Source organism: Panulirus ornatus, chromosome 43 (assembly GCF_036320965.1).
Source record: "Panulirus ornatus isolate Po-2019 chromosome 43, ASM3632096v1, whole genome shotgun sequence".
NCBI classification, from domain to species: Eukaryota; Metazoa; Arthropoda; class Malacostraca; order Decapoda; family Palinuridae; genus Panulirus; species Panulirus ornatus.
In genome coordinates this window covers 13,510,757-13,534,385 of record NC_092266.1, presented here as the reverse complement: position 1 = coordinate 13,534,385, position 23,629 = coordinate 13,510,757, and the positions used below count along the sequence as shown (strand labels likewise).

Sequence of the window (23,629 nt, the reverse complement as noted above, 5' to 3'; positions counted from 1 at the left end):
CCAATCAATGTGATATCTGCACACTGCCTCTGTACACTGCATACATTATACCCCAGCCAGCCAGCCAAGCTCCAACTAAAATTCCTGGGGAGGGAAGAGACAAACATTATACCCCAGCCAGCCAACCAGCCAGTCGGGCCCCACTAACGTTCCTTGGGGGAAGGGGAATTGCAACCCAGAGTTAATTACATTACGTAAGGAAACGTCTGAACTCAACCTGGAGACCTGAAGTTAAAAACCATTTGTTTTTAAGGAGTGTTGTAGGACATCCTCTCTCTCTCTCTCTCTCTCTCTCTCTCTCTCTCTCTCTCTCTCTCTCTCTCTCTCTCTCTCTCTCTCTCTCTCTCTCTCTCGAACTCTCTCGAACTCTCTCTCTCTCGAACTCTCTCTCTCGAACTCTCTCTCTCTCGAACTCTCGAACTCTCGAACTCTCGAACTCTCTCTCTCGAACTCTCTCTCTCGAACTCTCGAACACTCTCTCGAACTCTCTCGAACTGGTTTGCCTTTCTGTTTCCCGTTGGGTTAGCGAGGAGAAGAGAGAGAGAGAGAGAGAGAGAGAGAGAGAGAGAGAGAGAGAGTTTGGTGAGGGAAGTTTTTAGTGCAGAAAAAGACTACACTTGCGAAGACTTTGAATATGAATCCTTTTGTGGCACTGAACCGTGTTGAGCGACTTGGCTGAAGGTTCACATAAACCTTAGACTCCGTGTGTGTGTGTGTGTGTGTGTGTGTGTGTGTGTGTGTGTGCGTGCGTGCGTGTGCGCTAACCCAACTGTGTAATGCGATAATGGGCTTCTGGTGACAAAGTTGGTTACGCCTTGGTGAAGCCCCGTCCTTGTTAAGGAAAGGAACGGGTGAGGAGGAGGGGTGGGTCGGTTACTGACGTCCTCCAAGATGTTTTGGTTGCTGCTGAGGTTCCACAAGACGTGGTGGTTGCTGCTGAGGTTCCCCAAGACGTTTTGGTTGCTGCTGAGGCTCCACAAGACGTGGTGGTTGCTGCTGAGGTTCCACAAAACGTGGTGGTTGCTGCTGAGGTTCCACAAGACATTTTGGTTGCTGCTGAGGTTTCGCAAGACGTGGTGGTTGCTGCTGAGGTTCCCCAAGACGTTTTGGTTGCTGCTGAGGCTCCACAAGACGTGGTGGTTGCTGCTGAGGTTCCCCAAGACGTTTTGGCTGCTGCTGAGGTTCCACAAGACGTTTTGGTTGCTGCTGAGGCTCCACAAGACGTTTTGGTTGCTGCTGAGGTTCCACAAGACGTTTTGGTTGCTGCTGAGGTTTCGCAAGACGTGGTGGTTGCAGCTGACGATCCCGAAGACGTAGTGGTTGCTGCTGAGGTTCTACAAGGCGTGTTGGTTGTTGCTGACGTTCCCCAAGACGTGTTGGTTGTTGCCGACGTTCCCCAAGACGTGGTGGTTGCTGCTGAGGTTCCACAAGACGTGATGGTTGCTGCTGAGGTTCCCCAAGACGTTTTGGTTGCTGCTGAGGCTCCACAAGACGTTTTGGTTGCTGCTGAGGTTCCCCAAGACGTTTTGGTTGCTGCTGAGGTTCCACAAGACGTTTTGGTTGCTGCTGAGGTTCCCCAAAACGTGGTGGTTGCTGCTGAGGTTCCACAAGACATTTTGGTTGCTGCTGAGGTTCCACAAGACGTGATGGTTGCTGCTGAGGTTCCACAAGACATTTTGGTTGCTGCTGAGGTTCCACAAGACATGTTGGTTGCTGCTGAGGTTCCACAAGTCGTGTTGTTGATGTCATATGATCACTACTCCATGTGGAAGACAGGAAAAAGTACGTAAAGTTTGCGTTTATACTCCATACGAGCGGGAGAAAACATATTGTCTTAAAGTTAACTTTCTGGCATATGAGAGTTATCTGTGGCTCCTCTGACTGTTCTTATCAGTAGGAAGACATATCGTCTGGTGTAAGAGACCACATGATGAGGTATAGTCTCAGAGACAAGCGTGAAAAAGCAACTGGCGGTGCGGTGAATTATAGAGCTGGCCTTTCCCCGAGGTGAAAACTCTGGTCTCAGAGGCTTTCTGTACTTGCAGTCTGGTCCCTTGTCCCATTTCAAAGCTCTTTCCCATAACACTCTCTCTCTCTCTCTCTCTCTCTCTCTCTCTCTCTCTCTCTCTCTCTCTCTCTCTCTCTCTCTCTCTCTCTCTCTCTCTCGGATGTGAGACTAAATCTAGTCATACCTGCAGGTAGCGCACCGATATCAAGCCATATACCTCGCCTGGGAGACTTCGAATAACAATGGTGGAAATACTGATCAACCTCGACTGGGTAAAAATAGCTTCGTGGGGCACGACTGCCGTTGGGTCTTTGATCTGATGGAGCACGCCAGCGTGTCGTGGTCTCTCTCTCTCTCTCTCTCTCTCTCTCTCTCTCTCTCTCTCTCTCTCTCTCTCTCTCTCTCTCTCTCTCTCTTCCTTGCCCCTCAGAACAACAGACCAGCTTTTAATACCTCTGTCTGGATGACTTGAATTGAACTGGTTAGCCTGGGGTGTCTCCCTAACTAGCAAACACTCGCGTGTCTGTCTATAGTTCGATTCTAACCATTGGATACATAAGCTATAGATACGTACTTGTATAAATGATTCAACAATGATGGGTCGTTTACCTTCGAAGAGTATTGTGCAAAATACAAAGTTCTGGAGAATGGTTGAAACCCCTGCATCTATTACGTATTGTATGTGATCCGATCGTACAAAAGGCAACCTCACTCGTCTACAAGTATCTCATATTTCTTTAACAATACTATCTTTATCGCGTAGCTGTGTCCGTTATGGAATTTTGATAAATCTGAACTGCTTCTGGTAGGCTTAAGACTTATAGTATAACCCCCACGAAGAGACAGAACCACTGTTATTACTCATATATTCGGATCTCACGCATGCGCAAAAGTTTGGCGGGTTATTGGTGCTGTTCCCTTGTTGTCTGAGTGACGTTCACCGATGTGTGTATGTATGTGTGTGTGTCTGTGTGTGTCTGTGTGGTTTCGTGCAGCCTGCTATATGGGTCTTTGTGTGTCCAACACGGAAACAACGACCAAATACAGAAGCAGCTTTATGTAACACACTACCTTCTTATTAGGAACTTTCTTTAACTAATACAGACTTATGACGAAGTTCATAGGAGGGACTACCTCCTTACAACGAACTAGTCTTAGTTATGATCGTTCGTGACCTAAAATGACGGCACACTTAGATTGTAGAATGAGAGGCCCTGCTGTTCCTGGGTCCTACAACTGTCATTCTCTGAGATAGTGATAATCTTCCTAACCATCATCAGTTCGACCATCTAGATACATGTACATCGTCTCTAACCTGACGACATAGAAATGACACTTTCCCAGGAAGGCAAAGATCTGTCACCGTGACGTAGGTTACACAGCTGAGCCACAGCAGTGTGGGCTGGATACTCTATAAGCTTGTTGGATTGCAAGATGACATGAATCTTTGAGTTAGTGTCATATTAGAAAGAAATGTTTCTCCTCATCTTTTCCACGAACAATTGACTCCCTGGATGAAGATATTTGAGAGAGTGGCTACGCAAACTTGCAGATGGTCCAGCTCATAAATGAATGTTGTGCTATTTCAGTGAGTCGAAGTTTTGATGTAAGATACGAGTCGGAAGTATTGATCTACCTCTGGTAAATATGATCTGTATGTTGCTCGGACCCATGGCCATCGAATGTCGTGACTCTAACAAGGAAAACTCGAACGTATGATAAAAGACATTTGTTGGCTGGCGTTTGGCTGGTTACTGAGGGTCTAAGCCTAACTACTGCCAGGGCCTTTATGGTCGTCAAGGTCAGGTCATATAACTACCTATCGACAGATCTTGAACGCCACCTTCAGGTTTTCGTGATAACTCTTAAGACTGCGCTGCAGTCAGTAGCAGGGAAAGAATGGGCTCCTTTGGAAGGAGAGTATATTTCGATGAAACTGTAGCCACACACCAATCTCGAGGACCTGGGTTGAAGCCCTGGGCAAGGCATCCAACCCACAGCCAGTCAAGTTGCTCATCCTCCCGTTTAGAAGCCTGGTCGATAATTGTGTACGTGGCGCAAGCTAGTGTGTGTGTGTGTGTGTGTGTGTGTGTGTGTGGTGAAGACTACATGTATACAAGGTTAAGAGACGGGGCAACACGAGTGTAAAACCTCCCCCTCCCCTTGAGACAGAGGAATCTGGTTTTGACTCCGTCTGCTGCAGATTGTATGGCTGGTGCGCGTCTATCTCGGTGTCTGGTAACGCTATGAAGTCATCATGACTCTGGGTGAAGACCGGTTTGGGCTGCCAGTGAGTCAAACCCCTCGACACACCGAGGATTTTGTGCCATCTTAAACACCGTCTTGCATTTGAGGTTTGAGGATATTCCCTTTGAAGAGTGAGTGGCCGACGCGGGAACCTCTCTGGCCAGAGGGTGTTGACCCGACACCAGTCAGGTTGCCGTAATGGCCTAGCTTACTTTTCATTGCCATTTAATGGTTTACTTATATCCTCTCTGTATCAACTGACTCCATCTTCAGTCTATATTCAAGCAAGAAAACTCAGTTGTATCAACTTTCTAGATATGTTCGTTTCATTGCTATACGACCGATAAGAATGGAGTCAGAATCTTTCATCAGTTCTTCATCCCCCGACTCGAACATAAGGACCAGATCACTTCCTCATGAACAGGTTTCGCTCCATACGGAAGGGAGACACGTTGTTCAGATTGACCAAAGAAGGAGGAGTTGAAGCAACGACGTTATCAGTTAGAATGGTTGAAATCGCTGTTGAAATCACCAACAATGTTCTGGGTCATATATTACACACTAACTCACTCCCACTTTTAGTTTGTCACTGAGGAGAAGCATCGTTGACACCACCCCACACTCCTTTACAAACCCTCCATCCTCTGTAGGAATCCGTCCACTCCCGAGGCCTCTCTAGGGATCTCACTTAAGGGGAGTCACAGTGCTCGACTAGCAGGGGCTTCACTCCCCCGAAGATACCCACCTCCCCATTCATTACCGTATGCAGATTAACCACAAAAGAACACGTGATTCGGGAGTATGCTGGTCGCAGCCAGGATAATGAAACACGAAGACCCTGTCATAATAACTCATAACCTCAGTGATGCAACGGTATTTGTATCTCTGAAGATGTGAATTATCACGAAAACGCTCAAGGTCTTCGTGTGTCATTTTCCTTGTGGCTCATTACCATATATATAATATGTACTTCCCCAGTTATGACGACACGTATGTGCGCACACTCCTTGAATTATCAGTGTAATCATGATAGAGTCCTACAAACGTATGGCTCCCTACTCCCCAGCATCATGGGGTACTACGGATCTCCAGGTTTCATATTGTCCATGAGAGGGTCGGCTCAGACAGCAGTGGCACTAACCTCTCCTACGACCCTTCCCTCTCTGATGAACCTGCTTCTTTTTCTGCTCATCAGTGTACCAACATTCGTGGTCTCTCTAGTAGCCTTTGTACCGTTGCATACCATCTGTCTAGCATCTCTCCTAACATCTGACTTCTCTCTGAGACGCAGTTGTTTAATGATGCTCCCACAAGCCCCCCTTTTTCGACGATCCAAGCTCCTGCCATGAGACTGCGTGGCACTCTTTCACCCGGAAGCCGAGATCTCTCTACCTCGAGGACTTCAACGTTCACTGTAGGGAATGGTTGACTTCCTCCAATACGGATGGTGAAGGGATTTAAGCCCTCACTTTCTCCATTCTCATTGATCTACAGCAAATTATCTTCCACCTTACCCATATCCCTGACCGCTGTGACCACTCTCCTAATATTCTAGATTTGTTTTTAGCTCTAGTCCATCATCCCTCTATAAGTATACAATCTCACCCCCAATTGGTTCATCTGATCACACTCTCATCAATGTGTCTGCTGTTCTAACGGCATCTCTCCCTCCAGCAGCTCCTTCTATGCTTAGATATTGGCACTTCAACAATGCTAACCGAAATAACTTACGTGCCTTTTTTTCTGACTTTCCTCGGGTAAATTGTTGTCTCCTATGTGGCGATGCTTCTGTCTCCGCCAAATGCATAGCAGAGGTTATTCTTGTGGAAGTGGGAGCATTTATCCCATTTCCCTCCACGGCGACCCCTTCATCTAATCCATGGCTCAACCGTTCCCATTCTGAGGCATATCGAGCTTGGAAAAGCTCTCCTTCCTCTGGCTCCCATTCAGCTTTTATCATTGTCCGTAATCGCTGCAAGCACGTTCTCCGTTAGGTGAAGCGTTCCTTGGTTCAAAGGAAGTGCGATAACCACTCCTCGTTCTCCACTGATAGGTCTTTCTGGTCTTTAGCTAAAGGCATCTCTAACAACTTCTGTCGCTCTACCTTTCCTTCACTTTTCCGTTCTGACGACACTACAGCTGTCTCGCCCGGAGACAATGCAACTCTATTTGGTTCCTGTTTCCCTTCTAGACTGTCTGAAAAGCGCTTCTCTCTCTGAACACAAGCAAGAATTATGGTCTTGATGGCATCCATCCCCTTGTACTGATTATAGTAATAATAATGATGATAGTAATGATAATGATGATAAAGATAATAATTATAATAATAATAATAATAATAATAATAATAATAATAATAATAATAATAATGATAATAATGATAATGATCATGATAATAGTGATAATAATAATAATAATGATAACAATGATAATAATAATGATAATGATAATAATAATGATAATGATAATAATAATGATAATGATAATAATAATGATAATAATAATAATAATGATAGTAGTAATAATGATAATAATAATAATAATAATAATAATAATAATAATAATAATAATAATAATGATAATAATAATAATAATAATGATAATTATAATAATAATAATAATAATAATAATAATAATAATAATAATAATAATAATAATTATGATAATAATGATAATGATAATAATAATAATAATGATAATAATAATAATAATAATAATAATAATAATAATAATAATAATAATGATAATGATAATGATAATGATGATGATGATGATAACAACAATAATAATGATAATAATAATGAGGATAATAATAACAATAATAATAATGATAATGATAATAATGGAGTCATCAAATACATAGTACATCACAGTGGACTTCGTAGACAATGGCAATAATCAAAACTGTACACTTGTTCAGCTTTCAACAAACATGTGATAAAAACGATATGGCCCATCGGTCAGGATAACTCAGGCAGCGTACCACATGAAGGTGTATGGACGCTCAAGTGCTCAGAGCAAGAAGCTGCTAAACTCCACCTCTGCAGTGTATTCACAAGACGTCATGTCCTTTACGCATTGCGTATTCTGAGACTTGATGGCGACTTCCGAAAGCTTGACGTCGCTACGCAGACCGCATCGCCAACTCTCAGCTGCACTCCTGCTGCTATAAAAAGGACGTGACTGTGTCGCAACCGGTGGCCTCCATGACGAGGTAAATCCACTTACTGCCACCTAATATTGGCGCTGGTCGCCAGTAAACAGCGAGGGAAATTGGATGGGACGCCTAAGCTGATTGGTGAACGACGCCGCCTTGGGCGACGCTGGATTACGCTAGGGCGAGGATCACACAGTGCGGAGGCCGGCAGGATAAAGAGGATGAGGACGTGGCATGTTGGGCGCAAGGTGGAGGAGGAGGAGGCATCGGAGCGAGGAGGAGGACGACGAGGAAATGGAGAAGGAGGACGAGAACGAGGCATGGGAAGCAAGGAGGAGGACGAGGCATGAGGTGCATGGAGGAGGAGGAGGACGACGACGAAGCATGGGGAGCTTGGAGGAGGAGGAGGAAGGCAAGGCATGAAGAGCATGGAGGAGGAGGAGAGGAGGAGGAGGCATGGAGTTTGGAGCAGGAGCAAGCGGAGGAGGAAGAGGAGGCATGGGGAGCATGGAGGATGCCTAGGTGCAATTCTTGCTCTGAAGGTGAGCCAGCAGCGCCGGCCGACTTCTCTCAAACAATATTTTGGCAACACGAATAAATTCATTGTCAACTACGGAAATCAGTTTGCTGCAATCCAGACATCGCAGTCCATATTGACTCGAGGAGTTTGAGATCCTAAGAGTTTATCATGGAATAGACGATGCAGCTCTGAGGAAGATTGAGGTGCTAACTTTTTTGATAGTACAAATAAAAAAATATCCCAGTACCAATTCGAACTAGATGTCTTCTAGTGATGTATATTTAGGAAATATTCTTCATTCTTGGCTAGTTTTTAGGTCGTTCTAGATAGCCTCCACGTTCAGTTTTATATACCTTGAATCGGTGATACTTTATGCCATTTTATAAACCTTAATCAAACTGGTTAAATATGTTTATCCTAAATGAACACAAGACAAAAGGAACGAAAGTAATCAGAATACCGGGAGCTAAATAGATTCACGTTTCTTTCATTGCTGGATTTGTACTCGCTCTCATTAGCGCTTACGCACCAGAGTCAGTCATCATGACAAACAATTACTTAGCCTTTATCGCTCGACAGGCGGGTTCCTTCCTCTGTAAACATCAGACGAAGCTCAAATTCCCTTCTGCATTTCTCCATCTTTCCCGCCAGAATTCCACCAGAGGAAATTAGGAATGGATGATGCTTAAGCCTCCCTTGGCCCGCGTATGGGACACCCCACCCTTCCTCATAGATCAAAGCGACTATACAGGGGTTAACCTTACTTTATGTAACCACCATTGTCATGTCGCATTGCCTAGGACGAGAAAGGTAAGCTGGGGGTCCAGCCCCCGAGCTCTTACGGTTATAAAAGAAATTCTCTTTCCTCCCACATGCCACAACTGCCTCTTATTGGCAAAGGGCCATATGAGCTCTCATTAGCCTCTAAGTCTCACTGTCGTGGGAAAGTGGCTCCCACTCGGAAAGAAAGCTGTCAGGAGCTCAGGGGTTCGCCCAGAATGAGGTCCCAGGTGAGGTGAGAAGATCAATAGAGATTACGTCTAAAGTCTGCGTGTATCAGCACAACAAACATAACTCACAAACTGGTTTTGCATAAGAACTGGAATGAAACAAAAGAGTCCCGATTTCTATTCACTATTTTTACGAGTGACAAATTGGTTTTGCATAAGAACTGGAATGATACAAAAATGAGCTTCCTCTTCCCATTTCTATTCACTCTTTTTAAGCATTGTATAACTCAGGTAACGCGTGTGGTCTTTGAGACTATAACACCACAATAAGCAGATAACTCAAGATACTGAAACGTAAGAGGAGCTCGTAAAGGAACTTCGACTTGGAAATAAATAGAACAATACCTGAAAAGGTGGTGTTACCCAACCGAATCATCGGAGACAGTTGCCTAACGAGTCTAGATGTAAAAAGTTTCACACCAGCTGAGGTAATCACCTCGTTATAAACAAGGTGATTCAAACCTGAGACAGATTTTCACTTCCTGGTATAGATGACGACACAAGAGACTTATTAGCTAGGTGGCAGCTCGGGGAAATCCTCAGTCCCTGTAGTGAATTACATCACCAGGGGAGAGTAGGTCATCTGTGACCTGTTGAACTCGACAACCTAAATTTTATGCCTATTGTAATATCATGTTTGTTGACGACTGTATATAGAACGCTGTAAACAAAGTAATTATGCTCTCAGTAATTACTGTGCTGGGTGACATTAGGTTCTCATAAGAAAAGAAGCTTTCTTCGCCCTTTTTCAAATTGTTTCATCTCAAAACTCATCATGGAACTTGAGGGAGCTTGTTGTGAGAAACAATGGCAAGAGAACCAACGATCATTCTCTCACAAAAAAAAAATGAGTATCTGTGAGTGAACAACTTTATCATACAATTTATCCATTTTTCTTTTTATTCTTATTTTTTCTCCTTCGTGTCAACTATATAATTTCACCAAGTTTGATTTTGCAGGTGTAGAGATGTCGGCCGCGTACAGCTCCTTCCCACCCTCCTCCTCCACTACGGCTGCCGCCCTCACCACCACCACTACTAGCCGAGCCGTCCCTACCCTCCCCTCCTGGGTCCTGGAGGAGAAGGAAGCCGCCCGCATCGCCCACCGTCGGCGCCTCCTGCAGGAGCGAGCGGCCAGGATCCACCAACCTCGGGCTACGTCCATAGCAGTAAGTCAGGCGTTGCCACACAACCGCTACAGCCACAACCTATGCCATAAGAACATACGTAAGGTAAACTCCTTCATGCCGGCCAAATTTGTAGAGAATCCTCCAAATGGAGAAACTCTTACGTGGTCAACTATGTCAATTGATATATTTTCATTTACCTTGAAATGTTAAAGACCCATTTGAAGACATTTAAGGCCACGCTCACGAGAGACTTTACAATACCTGACGTACGAGGATAGGCTACACATCTCTCGAAATCTCCGTGTGTAGCAAAGTGGATTTATATTTGTTTCAGATGACATCCCTTCAAGAGCCTTTAAGAAACAATATTACCGTTGTCAGGGTTTCCATTTTCTCCTCGCCCTAACAACTGCCACGTTTTCTATATGCAAGACTTCTCCTATTTCTCTCTTATTCTCTTATTAATCATCCTTACTCGTTGTCTCATTCATGGTGCGTTCTAAACCGTTGAAGGAGGTGGATATTGTGGTTGAAACTACCGTAACAAAGAGGAATGTTAAAGAGTTGTGAGGAAACAGTTTGACTCTCGTGGTACCAGCTGAAACTGGTGGTAGTTACAGCAGATCACTGAAGAAGGGAGATGGGGAGGACTAATGTAATATTCCCCTGACAAGCAAATCTGGTTATCGCGGTGAGAGATGTGGAAGGCGAGTGTCGAATCTGGTCGCCTGAAGTAGGTGGATAACCGTTGTTCGGAGGAATCTTGTGTGATTCGAAAACCAGGTTGACTCTCCATATGGTTAGACTGGTAGATATGTTGGCGTCTGGTAGATATTGATTTTGAGTCTCCTTCTCTGCAGGTTGACGTCGAGGCCCTGTCGCAACAGGTGGAGGAGCGACGCCGTCAGGAGGAAGACGCCAGACGCACCGACGCCGACTTCGAACGCCTGGCAGCCATGCAAGACAGGGCAGCACTGCTCTTACAGCACCAGGAGGACAAGGTTGGTGTGATCCAGAGGAAGGTATAAGAGCATAAATAGGTGAACGTTAACTTGCTCACACGTTCCTTCCTGTGGATGGGTGGCCGTGCTCTCTCTCTCTCTCTCTCTCTCTCTCTCTCTCTCTCTCTCTCTCTCTCTCTCTGCGCGATAGTCCCTGGCTTGTGGCAGGTTCTCATCCCAGGTAGGCATAAATAAACAATGTTCGCACACCAAGTGACCTCGTATGTATGCGGGTTTGATTGTCTCATCTTCTACACACATACACCTGGCATACGCTAAGGTCAATAAATGGATGAATAGATAAAGAACAGGTGACTGAATGAAAGCAGCCATTTGGCTGAAAATACACAGCCAAGGAATTACATAATTGAGAGTCGTAATAGTAACGATTAATTAATTACAAAGTAGTTTAAGATCAAGGTGGAGCTGGGTGCTTGTACGCTTTGGATAAGCACATGAGAGCAGTATATGTACATAGTACAGGAAGTTCTACAGATCAAATTTTATGGTTGATACACGATACATTTAGTGATGATTCGCTGGACATTTCGTCATATAAAGTTACATACTGGCTTAACTGCAGTAGTATTATGTTGACACACATTATGTCTTCAATGGTGAACTTTACGTGACGTAAAGATACTGAAGAAATATTGACATATGTGAACATCAAGTGATGAACATATTTACGTTGATTGCGTTAGTCACATAATAGCTAATATACAAATAACAATGGTAAAGCCGTGTTATTTGCCTGTTTAGCTGTGCTTTTGTTCATGGACTGTTCATGACATTCACAGTTGCAGGTACAGGGCAAGTCTTGTGTCTGTACGAGCCCTGGCTGCTTCAAGGTGACTGTGTGGTGACGCTTCAAGGTGACTGTGTGGTGACGGTTCAAGGTGACTGTGGTGACGATTCAAGGTGGCTGTGTGGTGACGCTTCAAGGTGACTGTGTGGTGACGCTTCAAGGTGACTGTGTGGTGACGATCGACGCGTCGACCAGGCCATCCCCGCGCTGACCCTCGAGGACATTGTGACGTTGAGTCTCTGTTGTGGTCAGCTGGGTCACACGGCTCCCACGGGAGGACGGAGGCCCGTGACCCCTTGTGTACACTGAGGCGGCCGCAGCTCCGACATACGCCTCTCAAGAGACCCTCAGTGAGTCACTGGTTCACCAGTTCACTGGTAAACGTATCTAGTACGTCTGTGTCTCTCACACTCAAGATTTTATTGGAGGTAGACACTCCTGTGTGAAGAGGGTAGGTCTAACATGATGTAATCCATCAAGCTGGGGGATGGGAGATGTTGACCAACAGGCGGCCCGAGAAAGTCGCTGACACACCTCCTATCCCATCGAGGGCTGGACGAGGTGTAAAGGTATAAAGTCATTTGAATCCAATGAAAGTCAGATTATGTCGGATTGAATTCAACTCTTCACGAACCCGAGTGAGCTAGAGGTGTAGGAATCACAGGACACCAGAGGACGAATGCTGGAAGACCCACAATTTGGATGAGGTAGAACTTTCCTCAACTATGATTTGATGAAGTAGAATTTCGCTCATGGAGACTTTGAGAGGTAGAATTTGGATCACCTCAGATGCGATGGGGTAGATTCTTCGTCATCTAAAAATTCGGTGAGGTTAAATTTGATCGCCCAGAACTGGAGGTGATCCGGAATTTCACGTGGTAGAATTTCTATAATCTACGAGGATTCGGTGGGGTAGATTTTTTTGGGTAAATGAAAATGGTTGATGTTGAGGTCGAATATCTACTCTGTAGGGACCAGGTAACTCGTTTTCTAATCACCCAAGGTTGAGGGAGGTAGAGGTAGATTTCGTGCTTGAAAAAGCTACAGGTAGAGTTCAAAAGCTTGAAGAAAGTAGGAGTAGACTCCGAGCTTAATGAAGGTAGATGTTTAATCTGGCTTAATGGAGCTTGAGGTATAATCCAAGCTTACAGAAGGTAGAGGTAGATTATTCCAAGATTAAACAAGCTTGAGGTATAATCCAAGCTTACAGAAGGTAGAGGTAGATTATTCCAAGATTAAACAAGCTTGAGGTATAATCCAAGCGTGAAGAAGCTTGAGGTAAAATCCAAGCCTAAAGAAGATTGAGGTAGAATCCAAAGTTAAAAAGGCTTTAGGTAGAAATCAAGCTTAAAAACATGAGGTATAATCCAAGCTTAAAGAAGCTTATGGCAGAATCCAAGCATAAAGAAGCTTAAGGTAAAATCCAAAGTTAAGGAGGCTTGAGGTAGAATCCAAGCTTAAAGAAGCTTGAGGTAAAATCCATAGTTAAAGAAGCTTGAGGTAGAACCCTAGCTTATAGAAGCTTGAGGTAAAATCCATAGTTAAAGAGGCTTGAGGTAGAATCCAAGCTTAAAGAAGCTTGAGGTAGAATCCAAGCTTGAAACCTTAATGGAGGTACGCATGTGATCGAGCTTAGTCAGCTTTGTTTACATGTAATTAATCTGCGCTTTTCTACTTGTGTATACAGTGCATATATATATATATATATATATATATATATATATATATATATATATATATATATATATATATATATGTGTGTGTGTGTGTGTGTGTGTGTGTGTGTGTGTGTGTGTGTGTGCGTGTAAAACAGCTGCAGAGCCATCTTAGGGACGGGGTTGCCAGACGCCACTAGCTATGTTGGTGGAGTCGTATTTTTCTCCTGTTTATGGAGATCTTCATACCTCGTCAAGGGAGGCGAGGAGAGTCGTGTATCCATAGTTTTACCTGCTGACTTTATATGATTTACATTCTACTCTATATTCTCCTCCAGACTCAAGTCGGTAGTGGTGAAACTCACGTTAGATCATTTTTGGCGCACCGACCTTCAGGTTTCGGGCGAGTAAGACGTCTCTCAGGAAGATTTCCAGTCTCCTAACAAGGTTCGGAGCGAGGGAAGAGGATGAGTTCCCCAAGCCAGTTTCAACCCCTCACCTTCCCACCACCTCGTGACACAGGCTCCCTCCATCATATCACTCCTCTCCTCCCTCAAGTTGCATAATTCAATCCCTGATCCCCGTACACTCGCCTCCTCCACCCAAGGCCAGCCATACTTCGCAGTTCTTGGATCAATTCGAATCCAGAATGATTTATGATCTTTAAGGGGGATGCGCTCCTCAGTTCTGGCAGCCACAGTCTTCAAGCGCAGAGGGTTTTATTGACAAGACGAAAGGCCTCATTCCTAGTCGTGTTGAAAAGAAATGTTGATTTTTAGATGCAGTTTCTTTATTCAATAAAGTTCCAGTGGATGACTTATTTTTTTTTCTTTTACAGATTTTCAAAGCTCGGTTACTTGACCTGTAACGAAATCTTTCATTGGCTATATCCAAGATAATTGCTTTAGCTAGATTATATGTAATATTCAATATTTCTACTTTTTCACTAAAGATGCGAATTACTGTCAAGAAAAAAATTGGCTGTGATATGGGGAGTGTTCCATCTCATTACTGTTATCTAATCTATACATGGAATATCTTGAGTTTAATATTCGTCCCAAGATTAAACCACAAGACTTGCACTTGTATCAATGTGTAGATGACACTCTGCTCAGATGGAGATTTAGGTAAATGGAGCTCATTCGTAAAGTTATTGTCAACGTATCAAAGTCGCTCGTCCTTCGCATCACGTATCTTTTTCGATGTTATGATCAAATGAGGAAAAAAAAAATCATTGGATTTCAAAGTCTTTAGAAATCTGACTCGAAGAGAGATTTTCTTTTTATTGTTCAGCAAAATTAAGAACACCAGAACATATCCACTGGATGTCTTAAGAGCTGCTGTTGCATCTTCCAGGTTCCAGGACAGGGGAAATATCATGCATTAACTGGAACTGTCGAGCGAAATTTCGAATATTATGGATGATCAAATCATGGGGCGACGCCAGTCAGTGGATTTGATTAGATTACAGATCACATGCCAGGCACAGAGAGGAACCGAAGAGAGGGAGGAGGAGGAGGAGGAAGAGGAAGAGGAGGAGGAGGAGGAGGAGGAGAAGAAGGGAACGAACGAAGTAGACCAGAAAAAGGAGAGAGAGAGAGAGAGAGAGAGAGAGAGAGAGAGAGAGAGAGAGAGAGAGAGAGAGAGAGAGAGAGAGTCGTCCTCTGGTATGGTTATGACCGACTTTTTTCAACTCAATGTTGTTGTCATGTCTTGTTCTTGAAGAACACTTGGTGACCACCCCACACCACATGTACGACCATTCCCAGGCAAGTCACACATCGTGGTGGTCGTATCTCACGTCGTGGTGGTGACGTAAGCAATGACGTTACGTGAAGCGTATGTGGGAGTGGCCACGTCGTGGTGGTGACGTAAGCAATGACGTTTCGTGAAGCGTATGTGGGAGTGGCCACTTCGTGGTGGTGACGTAAGCAACGACGTTTCGTGAAGCGTATGTGGGAGTGGCCACGTCGTGGTGGTGACGTAAGCAACGACGTTTCGTGAAGCGTATGTGGGAGTGGCCTACGCGAACGAATCTTACAGAAACTAGACATGTCTCTTTTTTTATCTTATTTCTAAATGTTTCATTAGATACGTCCCTAAACAGGACACTGCAACCCTCCAGCGCTACGATAGTTCACCGTAGTTCGGCATAAACTATAAGGGTTACAATCCTACGTTGTGGCCACAGATACATCGTCCATTGTATCTAAAGAGACGTACACAAAGTCACTATTCGCTCCAGACTCCAGTAACGTCATACTCGTTACATTTTCTTCCCCTTCAAGTATCATACTGCACGAAGCGTGGATATGACCGTCTTTATTAAACTGATATGTTACTCCCCTTGTAAAAACACGAGGAACCTGAACAGAATATGAACAAAATACATGAGCCACTTCAGATTATATTATGGACACGCCCAGGTAACCGCCCCTTGTCGACAAATGACAGAGGAAGGTTTCGTTATTCAGGGTCTGGTGTACGTAGATTATCGTTATTCAGGGTCTGGTGTACGTAGATTATCATTATGCAGGGTCTGGTGTACGTAGATTATCGTTATGCAGGGTCTGGTGTACGTAGATTATCGTTATTCAGGGTCTGGTGTACGTAGATTATCGTTATTCAGGGTCTGGTGTACGTAGATTATCGTTATTCAGGGTCTGGTGTACGTAGATTATCGTTATTCAGGGTCTGGTGTACGTAGATTATCGTTATTCAGGGTCTGGTGTACGTAGATTATCGTTATTCAGGGTCTGGTGTACGTAGATTATCGTTATTCAGGGTCTGGTGTACGTAACTTATCGTTATCACATGGCGCGGTTTTGCTATCGCGGCTTCGCGTGACAGACGGAGGAGAGAAGGCCACCTGGAGGTGGAGAGAACAGGTGACATACATGTCCACGATCCTATGGACTCTCGACAATCTCTTAAGTCAATCCAACCTGTTACCTGAAAGCACCCAGTCTATGCTGACCCTCTAGTTCACTACGACCTAAAGTGATTAACTGGTTGGCTCTGGAATGAATCAAAGGAAAGATACGACTCTTGTGAATATCTCGCGATGGATTAGGACATCATGAGGGACGAAGTCTTACACTGACGGGAAGGGATCTGTGGAGGACTGTGGCAACGTTTTACCATACGTCACGTAACTAGCGAGGGTGCAGGAGGTCATCCCACGCGGAGCATCAGTGAATTAACCAGAGCACTTGCCATGATGAGGGGCAGTCGGCTTCCGTCATCAAGTAATCGAAAGATTTTCTGGACAACTCGAGAATTTTCTTCCTTACTTTTTTCCTCTCTCTCTCTCTCTCTCTCTCTCTCTCTCTCTCTCTCTCTCTCTCTCTCTCTCTCTCTCTCTCTCTCTCTCTCTCTCTCTCTCTCTCTCTCTCTCTCTCTCTCTCGTCCTGGAATGATCCCAACCATCACGTGTGGGAGCAATGACCTGGTGAAGTTAGCCCAATCAACCTACGACAACGAACTCCACAAGAGTCCAGTCTCTCTTGCCCTGCCGCTGACACACAGTCTCATTCCCTACGTTCTTATCCTCACCCATAGAGGTCTCCCGTACATGTAGAATTCATCCTATAATGGGTTCCTGGATCATTTTTCAGCCAAGCTTTTGAAAAGATGTTCGACATGGTCTCTCTCCACTGTGATTAAGAGCATGATTACTGTAACTGATCCGTCTTATAGAATTTGAAATACATTAAATAGATGATTTCCCAACCCCAGCCTCCTGCCCCCCTTTAGTCGCCATCTACGTTACGCTGGAAAGACGGAGTAGAATTCTTTCTTCCCTACCGCAGGGGCATGAACGTGCAGGAGAGTGAAAGACGTGCACGGGATGGAGTGAATTGGAACGATGTGGTACACAGGGGTCGACGTGCAGTCAATGGACTGAACCAGGGCATGTTAAATGTTCGGAGCAAATCATGGAAAGGTCTGTGGGGCCTGGTTGTAGACAGGGAGCTATAGTTTCGTTGCATTACGCATGGCAGCTAGAGATTGGATATGAGCAGATGCTACCTCTCTTCGTCCATTCCTGGCGCTACCTCACTAACGCGGGAAACGGCAATAAGTACGAAAAAAAAGATTAGTGTAAGATCTTTATGGTTTAACGAGCTCGTCTTTTTCATGTCCTTAGTGGTGACAGACTAGTGGTTCCTGATGGCTCTTCGTCATGAGCGTCTACAGGGATTTCTTCATTTACGTACAGACTTCTGAATGTTGGTGAGGCAACAAATGTCCACAGCTGAAGGTCATTAAGACGGAGTAAGTACCATAGGTCAACATACAAAGTACATACATCAGTCACTCGTTTACCCAGTAGAATCCTTCACTTTACACCCATTCCTCTTCCTCCCGGTTGTCGCAACGCCTCCCTTGCTACAACAAACGACCTGTGCACCTCGCGTTACCCAGCCTGACGTAGGCAGGTAACATTTACGACGGAGGACCTCCCTGCATTAGAAGCTCCTCCCAATAAACATCGTTCTACAGTTCCCAGTAGGCCACCGTCAAGACCTGGTCACATGACCTAACCTGGTCAGTCCATTGCCTCCAGATACGAATGCGCTCTCTCCTGCGCCTGAATATCTCAACATTAACACACCAGCTCACCCTCCCTTTCCGGCAGGAGTTCCATGGGGCTTTTGCCATCTTCATTAGCAGTCGTGCGTGAATCTGGTCCCTTCCCTTTCCAGCAGGTGCCCCTTGGGCCCCTTGCTATCTCCCATCTCCTGCAGTAGCTCAGCCATAGGATCTTGCTTATGTCATTCGCTCTCTCCAGCATAAACAATGTCCTTCACTGACATCACAGCCACGACACCCCAGTAACTAATGCTCATTTCTGCTGCACAACCTCAGAAGCTCAGAATCACCAGCTGTCTTCTGCCGGTGCACCGCGAGACGTGAGAATGACTGACCACTCCGGCAGGACCCTTACCTCAGTCACCATTGTGGAACTCCTGCCTTTTCATGTCCCTCCTGCCCTAGTGCCACGAGACAACTACATCACATCAATACCAGCTCCATATGGAACACTTGCCTCACTTCGCTCAACTTCTTTTCTTAATCCCGCACCATCCGTAGCAGTTCGCCCTTGAGCTGCACCGTCCGTAGCAGCCCGCCCTTGAGCTGCACCGTCCGTAGCAGCCCGCCCTTGAGCTGCACCGTCCGTAGCAGCCCGCCCTTGAGCTGCACCATCCGTAGCAGCCCGCCCTTGAGCTGCACCGTCCGTAGCAGCCCGCCCTTGAGCTGGCACCGTCCGTAGCAGTTCGCCCTGAGCTGCACCGTCCGTAGCAGCCCGCCCTTGAGCTGCACCGTCCGTTGCAGCCCGCCCTTGAGCTGGCACCGTCCGTAGCAGCCCGCCCTTGAGCTGCCACTCCCCTGTACTTATCGATAAAAGCACTGTCCCGCTACCCGCGCTTCTGCACCTCACTCAATGTGTCACTGTAACGAGCGAGATCAAACAATGACGCATGATAGAGTTTCATTTCCCTCTTGTCACTCCTTCCCCGCTTTTCCCTCTATTTTTTCCCTTCTTCTTCTTCCTCTTCTTCCCTTCTCCCTCCTCCTCCAGCTACTCTTTTCCCTTCTTCCCTTCCGTCTCCTCCCCGGGCAAGTGAGTGGATGCTGCAGGGCATCTGCTTGAGAGATCCTCTCACCACCATACCACTGCATCGACCTTCCAGTACACCCACGAGAGAGGCGGACCCTCTTTTTACATTGTCGCGGACTGATCTGTAGTGATATCAAGGTCACTCCTCCCTCCCTCTCTCTCTCTCTTTCTCTCTCACCTGCTCTCCTCTCCCCACGTCTCTTCTGCGTGAATCGATGCAGATACTAACTTAGAGCCAAGATATAGGCATTATAATACTCGTTACTTAAATGAACCTTACTTAGATTTAAGAGGATATAAGAACTCAGACACTACAATGAATCAGGATAGAACTCTACGTAGATAGTTTTAAGTTTTAGATATGTTTTTTTTTTTATGCTGAAAAGCGCCGTGTTACGTAAGGTCCTAATAATTTACATAACCCATTGGCCATAGAAGAATTTAGACTACGTCACGTCAAAGGGTTTTTGACCTGTTCTCTTTCTCTTAAGCGAAACGTTCAAAAAAATATAATATCAAAAATGGAAACAGATCTGGCCTGAAAAAAAGGTCATGCGTTTCAGCAAACAAGAATGTAAACATTTTGTTTTACCTGTGAAAATAAATGAAAAAGTATGTACACCAGGAAGTAGATATCTCCAGGCCACTGCTTTTAGTAACATCAGATCAGAGACGGATATAAAGATCATTTGCATGTGTCACATTTGCATATCAGAAAGACCTTTTTTTTCGAAATGACCTGATTTTTTTCTTCTTTTTTTTTTCTCTCCTTTTTGTGACGAGAGACGAAGATCATATATGGCGTAAAGGATAGAAATGGGACAGCAATGTTAACTTTCACATACAACAGAATCAGCGGACGTCATTACGATATGGTGAGGATTCATAAACTAGATAGGGAGGAAGATGGACCATGTTTTTACCAGCTGGGGAGGTGGGGAGGACTCCTCAACACCTAGGGAGGTTAAGGATATTCCCAAAATAAGGAGGTGAGGGTTGGGGAGGTTAGCAACAGCTGGCGAGATAAGGGCTTTGATATCACTGGGGATGATAAGAACCCGCCTTAACCAGCTGGAGAGAATAAGGGCATATTACCTGCTTGAAGACTGTGTCCCTCACCAGCTGAGGAGATAAGGACTTATCACCAGCTTAATGATAAGGACCCCTCACCAGCTGGAGAGATGAGGGCTCATCACCAGCTTGAGAGATAAGGGCAAATCAACAGCTGGAGACTCAAAGGCTCTTCACTAACTGCAGATATCTGAGGTCTTCACCACCTAGGAATATAAGGTCTGATCACCAGCTGAAATGCGGATGAGCTACTCACCACCTGAGAACACAAAAGAAGGACTTCCTCATGCTTTATGAGGAGGAACATATGAGGTAACACAGAAGGACACCCAAGAGTTATGAGGCATCACGAAACCAAACGAAGCGTTTCGAAAAAACAGCTCATTATGGTTCACTCGTTCGGCGACTATATCAACTTAAACAACCATTACAGACGAACTACAAGACCAGTGACTTCCAACCCCACAATGCAGGAACAGCAACGCCAGTGACTCCCCTGTAGAAACAGCAACACCAGTGACTCACATGTAGGAACAGCAACACCAGTGACTCACATGTAGGAACAGCAACACCAGTGACTCCCATGTAGGAACAGCAACACCAGTGACTCACATGTAGGAACAGCAACACCAGTGACTCACATGTAGCAACAGCAACACCAGTGACTCACATGTAGAACAGCAACACCAGTGACTCACATGTAGCAACAGCAACACCAGTGACTCACATGTAGCAACAGCAACACCAGTGACTCACATGTAGCAACAGCAACACCAGTGACTCACATGTAGCAACAGCAACACCAGTGACTCACATGTAGCAACAGCAACACCAGTGACTCACATGTAGCAACAGCAACACCAGTGACTCACATGTAGCAACAGCAACACCAGTGACTCACATGTAGCAACAGCAACACCAGTGACTCACATGTAGCAACAGCAACACCAGTGACTCACATGTAGAAACAGCAATACTAGCGAAACTTATCCCCACCCACATACCCCCACACACACACACACACCCCACCCCTTAAGTTACCGGGTGAAGGACGTAAAAGAAAATTGAGAGAGAGAGAGAGAGAGAGAGAGAGAGAGAGAGAGAGAGAGAGAGAGAGAGAGAGAGAGAGAGGAAATGGGAAGATTACTGGCGACTTTTAGAGCTGTTCTCCATCACCACAGAACCAGGGGCTTGGGGTCCCCTTAGGCGGATAAAGTTAAGGCGGCAAGAGGACGGCGGCGACTCTGGAAAGGCACGGAGGTTCGGTCCGAATGTCTCCAGATGCCTCCAGGCTTCCAGAAATGTCTCCTTGGAAACGAACGGCGTCGCTATAGATCTTTTTTTTTCCCACCGCCTGTTCTTGTACGTGAGTGTCTGTGCTCCTCTGTGGGTGTCTGTACTTCTGTGTGGGTGTCTGTGCTGCTGTGTGGGTGTCTGTGCTGGCGTCAGGGTGTCTGTACTACTGTGTGAGTGTCTGTACTTCTGTGTGGGTGTCTGTACTGTTGTGTGGGTGTCTGTACTGTTGTGTGGGTGTCTGTACTACTGTGTGAGTGTCTGTACTTCTGTGTGGGTGTCTGTGCTGGTGTGTGGGTGTCTGTACTGCTGTGTGGGTGTCGGCACTGTTGTGTGGTGTCTGTACTGCTGTGTGGTGTCTGTACTGTTGTGTGGATGTCTGTACTGTTGTGTGGGTGTCTGTGCTGGTGTCAGGGTGTCTGTACTGTTGTGTGGGTGTCTGTACTGGTTTGTTAGTGTCTGTGCTGGTGTGTATGTGTCTGTACTGCTGTGTGAGTGTTTGTACTACTGTGTGGGTGTCTGTACTGTTGTGTGAGTGTCTGTGCTGGTGTCAGGGTGTCTGTACTGGTGTCAGGGTGTCTGTACTGTTGTGTGGGTGTCTGTGCTGGTGTCAGGGTGCCTGTCCTCCTGTGTGGGTGTCTGTACTACTGTGTGGGTGTCTGTGATGGTGTCAGGGTGCCTGTACTGCTGTGTGAGTGTCTGTACTGCTGTGTAGGTGTCTGCGCTGGTGTATGGACGTCTGTGCTGGTGTCAGGGTGTCTGTCCTGGTGTGTGGTTGTCTGTGCTGGTCGTGTCGGATGGATGTTGGGTGGATGTCTGTGCTGGTGTGTGGGTGTCTGTAACAGGGGATCATGTGTTTCTGAGAAGAGGGAACTTGACACGTGTGATACAGGAGAGAGAGAGAGAGAGAGAGAGAGAGAGAGAGAGAGAGAGAGAGAGAGAGAGAGAGAGAGAGAGAGAGAGTCTGCATGGAGCTCATCACATCGTAAGAAAGTTTTGTGTAAGTTAATCTTTAAATACTCTAAAACAAAAATCTTGAATGTAAAATGGAGGATTAATTAAGGAACTGAAATTGCAAAACTTAAAATCTAAGAAAAAATAATTAAGATACTTATTGATGTTGACGAGAAAGGACAATTGGGGTTCAAATGACGTGAGACGTGAAAAAGACGGGTAAAAGACGTGCAAAAGACGTGTAAAAGAGTGCATCAACAATGCCCTCCATAGAGATGTGTGATGCTGTAAAAATAGATTGTATTTTGAAAAGAAGCAATTATTACCTAAAGAGAGAGAGAGAGAGAGAGAGAGAGAGAGAGAGAGAGAGAGAGAGAGAGAGAGAGAGAGAGAGAGAGAGAGAGAGAGTCGGTTCGTGTGTGAGAGTCGGCCTTTGCATGAAAAGCAGAGGGTGTTCTACACTGTTTATCTCATCAACAGTAGTGGTGTTCAGTGGATCTCTCTCTCTCTCTCTCTCTCTCTCTCTCTCTCTCTCTCTCTCTCTCTCTCTCTCTCTCTCTCTCTCTCTCTCTCTCTCTCTCTCTCTCTCTCTCTCTCTCTCTCTCTCTCTCTCTCTCTCTCTCTCTCAGTGAACAAAGCTAACAATTAGTTATCATTAAAAAAAGCAATAGATAAATGAAATAGGGAAACGTAATAGATAAATGCACTATCATCCCATTTCACAAATCATATATATATATATATACTTTCCTACTTGGTAATCCTGTAGATTACTGGAGTGAAGTAATGATATCACTTGGAAGAAATATGATTTTCTTAGCTTATATAGATACATGGGGGAAAAACAAGATCTGTTTATAGACTCCCGGTTTCTTTGTGTGTGTGTGTGTATGTGTGTGGGTGTGTGTATGTGTATGTGTGTGGGTGTGTATGTGTGTGTGTGTGTGTGGGTGTGTGTGTGTGTGTGTGTGTGTGTGTGTGTGTGTGTGTGTGTAGGTACGCGAGGCCAGGAGGGAGGAGCTGACGCAGTACTGGCGTGAGGAACAGAGACCAGAGAGACGGCGGGAGTTCGACCTGAACTCTCACGAACACCTCACCTCCAGCCTCTACCAGCTGACGTGAGTACCTGTTACCTGCTCTACCAGCTGAC

The 23,629-nt window shown here is 45.4% G+C and overlaps 1 protein-coding gene across 1 annotated transcript in view; it reads left to right on the top strand.

Moving 5' to 3' along the window:
- Positions 1-23,629, top strand: part of LOC139762574 (RIB43A-like with coiled-coils protein 2) — a 44,417-nt gene that overhangs the window by 2,909 nt on the left and 17,879 nt on the right. The window contains exons 2-4 of the mRNA XM_071687602.1: positions 9,902-10,110; positions 10,932-11,072; positions 23,476-23,597. Coding sequence (XP_071543703.1) covers positions 9,910-10,110; positions 10,932-11,072; positions 23,476-23,597 — 464 coding nt within the window. The 5' untranslated portion in view covers positions 9,902-9,909. The remainder of the gene's footprint in view (positions 1-9,901; positions 10,111-10,931; positions 11,073-23,475; positions 23,598-23,629) is intronic.